Consider the following 3,843-nt stretch of genomic DNA (forward strand, 5'->3'; position numbering starts at 1 on the left):
TGTCGAAGTTTTCGACATGTGTTGTTGCGTGATAAAGCGTATTGGATATTCTGATACAACACGGAGGCTCTCAAGGAGTGTCCGTACTTTATAAGTTCCAGGTTTCAAGTGGTTTTTGTATGAAATTTGGAATCGCTCACTCCTACTTTCTATCACTCGATCTCACACTCTCACTTAAATTTGGGTGATTTTTTCTATATTAAGTGAAAATATGAAAGTGCTTTGGTTACCTGGGTCGGGTTGGCTCAAATATAGATAACTAGATTTGTATTAAATTAAATTGGGCCAAAACAGATTAAATTAATTAATTTGGGCCAGACCGTCTGGATGGGACCCATCCATTCAATGAGCTCAATAACAACACATCCAATATATGGGCATACAAAATAAAAAATAAAAAGGTTCGCAGCCTTGCACACAGACTGCCTTGGGCTTTCAGCTTTGGAATGCTTAGCATTTCGGTGTTCCAAAACACCCAATATTTGAGCAAATGGGGTTTGGGCTCTCAAAGGACTTTGAGAAGCAGTTTCCAAACGGACCCAGCAAAAACACTTTCTTTTTGAGATTTTTTTTTAACACAGTTTATCTTTTATCTTAATCTACTATAATACTTGATATAATTAATTTAATTTAATCTGGGTGTAGATGTAGGTTGCTTGCTGTGCTATCTCTCCTTGTCTCTGTCTTAGGTCCACATTTCGCTCAATTACGCAACGTCAACGTTGCGCACAAAAAAGCAGAGAGAGAGGAAAGTAAAGGAGGTACCTCCATTCGAGACTTCGTTGATTGGGCTTGGCTTATTTTCCCATTAAACGCCGAAACTATTGTACCTTCCTTCTTCTCCTCCTCCTTCTCCTTCCTTCTTCAATTTCAAATTCTTTACGTCAATCCAACCCTTCGCCTTCGTTGCCCCTGCTCCGCCGATTGCCTCGGCACCCATTTCCATCTGCATCGCCGCCCGCCGCCGCCGCCTTCGTTGCTTCGTTTCTGGTGTTCTGTTTCTTCTTCTCTTGCCTTCCCCTCCCATCTTTGACCTGGGTTGTTTGTGCATCCGTGGGTAGTGGATCCTTTCCGAGGTATGGGAAGGGTGTTTGCGGTGACCCTCGAAGGGAAGATCTACACCTGCCGGCACTGCAAGACCCACCTCGCGATCGCTGAACACATCGTCTCTAAGGTGGGATCTTCGGTCCCTTTTTCCTTTGGTCTTTCCCCCCTGCTTGCTGATCTGATGATTGATCCCCCACGTGGCTCCTGTCGCTGTCGTCGCCGTCGTTGTCCGTAGCTTTTAGACGATGACGACGACGACAGCGACGACGACGACGTCACTAGATGAGGTCACTCTGATGATCGCGGTGGTCGGGGTTGAGATTACGTCCTCGATTGGAGTTCTTGTGGTGGGCATTCTTCGTCGTACAGGAGAAAAGGAGATAAGCTAAACTGGCTAGGAGCAAAGACTGTGGCTCTCTAAGTCGATGATTGTCACAATGCTGAATTATAGATCTGGTCTTAGTTTGAAGTAATTAATGGGGCATCTTGAGCAGCTTGTGCCTCGAGTCGGTGTATATGGATTATGCAGCTGAGCTTTTTTAGGGTTGACTTGATTCCCAGGATAGTTGGACGGGACGGTCGTTGGCTACTTTCTAGGTAACATATGAAAATGCGAAACTGGACCCAAGTATGTCTTAAAACCGTTTTGTCTGAACTCCGGGACATAAAACATGGGGGTATTCTCTCCTGGGCGGGGAAGAAAAAATTACACACAGGAATTAAGGGGCCCTTCAGGTGAGGAGGGTAGACTCCACCACACCTCGCAAGGGATGTTTGAGGAACTGGTAGGCTGGTATAGTAGCTTTCCGCGCTGGTGAAGGTGGAGGGGTGGGCTACTTTCTAGTTAACATATGAAAATGTGAAATTGCGATGGCTATATCCTTATTTTGGAAAAAAGAAAGGATTGTTGTTTGGTTCTCAAAAGAGGTAATCGCTTGGGGAGGTGGGAGGACCATGGATGTCATATACTTCTGCATCGGTTCCTCATTGATGCTCTCAGAATTCATTCACTTTTGCTAAACATGAAAAAAATTCTCCAGTATGCTAAGTTCCTCTTTCCACTCTTATGTGTTTTGAGAAAAGATTGGCTTCTCACTCTTGCAGTTGTTTCCTGTGTCATCTTTAAGATTTGATATTTATTGGATTTTGAAGGAAGAACTGGAGTTTCCTCCTCATAAGAGAATGCAATTGGTGTTTCTTTGCTATAAGAGGAAGCCAATCTTAGAGTGGGGTAGTTATTCCAAGACAAAATTATAAATAGAACTCAGGATGTCTCAGATATTAATGAGAAACCTTAACGGCCAGTTGTCCTTTTCCACCTATAGAGTGTGAATGAGGTTGTAATGCCGAATGCTGCATCAGTTCCCTACTTATGATCCTCGATAAGTTGAGAGTACTGTCATCTACCCTTTCAACTTCTGATTTAGTACTTTACAAAAATTGGTTTCTCTAGGAGCAAATTGAGAATACCAAGTTCTAATAAATAGACCAGTCTCTAGTTTTACTGCAACTTATGTTACGCAATAGGATACTTTGGTATGTTGTCAGCTCGCTCGCACATTCTGACATCTTGTTTGCTTGTGTTCTTGCACTCAGTCTTTCCACTGCAGGCATGGGAGAGCTTACCTCTTCAGCAAGGTGTAAGTTTTTCTTGACTTTGGCGCCCTTTTGTATCGGTCCAATGTGCCAATTGGGAGGAGAAACTAAATGGATGCACATGAGAGTTAATTCTCTTGCTTTTTTAAGTGAAAACATTTTAGCTTGCATCTGTTATGTCAGTATAGAAAATCATGTCTTCATTGGGGGGAAGGGGCTTTTCAGTCTGCTTGATATGTCCGAAGCATGTCATTGGATTAGGGCTCTATTTACTTGACAGCTTCAGCTTCCTTTGATGATATTAGAATGTTCCTGAGCTGTATAAGATTGGGACCAATTGGCTCGAAGAGGCAGCCCTTTTGGCCATAACCTGCATCTGAAATTTTATGTTTGTGCTTATTACATTTGTGAATGGAGAAATTAGGATATGTGTCTGCAGGTATTCATGAAAATGTCAATAAGCTAGAGTGGTGAAATTGAATGACGCTTTCCACCAGCATACTCAAATGATGGGTGATGAACAGTAATTAAGTTCTCTCTATCGCATGTTTGTTCATTTTTTCAATTATTTGGCAGAGCGAATGTGTCTATTGGTGAGAGAGAAGAGAGAATGATGATGACTGGGATGCACACCGTTGCTGACATTTTCTGTGTTGGTTGTGGAGCAATTGTTGGGTGGAAATATGTAAGATCAGGATGCTGTGACTTTAAAATGATGGCTTAAACACGCTAGTTTTGTTGCTCCAAGTGATTCGGGTGGTTTTTACAGGAGACTGCTCATGAAAAGGCTCAGAAGTACAAGGAAGGAAAATCTGTTCTCGAGCGGTCAGTAGACATTGTAAAATTACAGATGGTCATTTCAGTTGTGCGTTGGAAAACTTAAGGGGATTAAGGTTGTACGAATTGAAAATGTTCTGTTGTTGAGCAGGAATAAGTTGGTTGGTCCTGATGGAAGCAATTACTGGGCCTCTCATGAAGCACATATCATCGGGGGTAGCGATGCTGATGACGTTTGATTGCCCATTTGAACTCCCTAAATGTACATACAATAACCTCCAATATTCTTCTTCAGCTAATGTGAATTTACTTGCGACTGAAGATTCCTTGTTTGGCAGCTGCTGCTACTTGCTGTCGAATAACATGATTGGAAAAAAAACATTTGATTGTTTCATTCTGATCCAAATTGAGTATTCAATCTTC

The 3,843-nt window shown here is 42.4% G+C and overlaps 1 protein-coding gene across 2 annotated transcripts; it reads left to right on the forward strand.

Annotated features, from left to right (window-relative positions):
• Positions 1-712: 712 nt before the first annotated feature.
• LOC104421096 (protein yippee-like) lies at positions 713-3,843 on the forward strand. 2 transcript variants are annotated; one of them, XM_010032933.3, is made up of 6 exons: positions 1,079-1,174; positions 2,644-2,687; positions 3,220-3,328; positions 3,413-3,468; positions 3,572-3,682; positions 3,759-3,843. In XM_010032933.3, exons 1-5 carry the CDS (start codon positions 1,079-1,081, stop codon positions 3,657-3,659), a joined length of 393 nt encoding a protein of 130 aa, XP_010031235.1. In that variant the 3' UTR covers positions 3,660-3,682; positions 3,759-3,843. The 2 variants fall into 2 exon arrangements, with proteins under 2 accessions (XP_010031234.1, XP_010031235.1); XM_010032932.3 differs by lacking the exon at positions 3,759-3,843 and having other exon boundaries at positions 713-1,174; positions 3,572-3,714.

The sequence above is a fragment of the Eucalyptus grandis genome, chromosome 10, assembly GCF_016545825.1.
Source record: "Eucalyptus grandis isolate ANBG69807.140 chromosome 10, ASM1654582v1, whole genome shotgun sequence".
NCBI classification, from domain to species: Eukaryota; Viridiplantae; Streptophyta; class Magnoliopsida; order Myrtales; family Myrtaceae; genus Eucalyptus; species Eucalyptus grandis.

Excerpts from the sequence above, each read along its gene's own strand:
- LOC104421096 (XM_010032932.3), top strand. The coding sequence starts at position 1,079 with ATGGGAAGGGTGTTTGCGGTGACCCTCGAAGGGAAGATCTACACCTGC. Across the intron at positions 1,175-2,643 it reads CTGAACACATCGTCTCTAAG|TCTTTCCACTGCAGGCATGG; the intron begins GTGGGATCTTCG and ends TCTTGCACTCAG. Across the intron at positions 3,469-3,571 it reads GGAAAATCTGTTCTCGAGCG|GAATAAGTTGGTTGGTCCTG; the intron begins GTCAGTAGACAT and ends GTTGTTGAGCAG.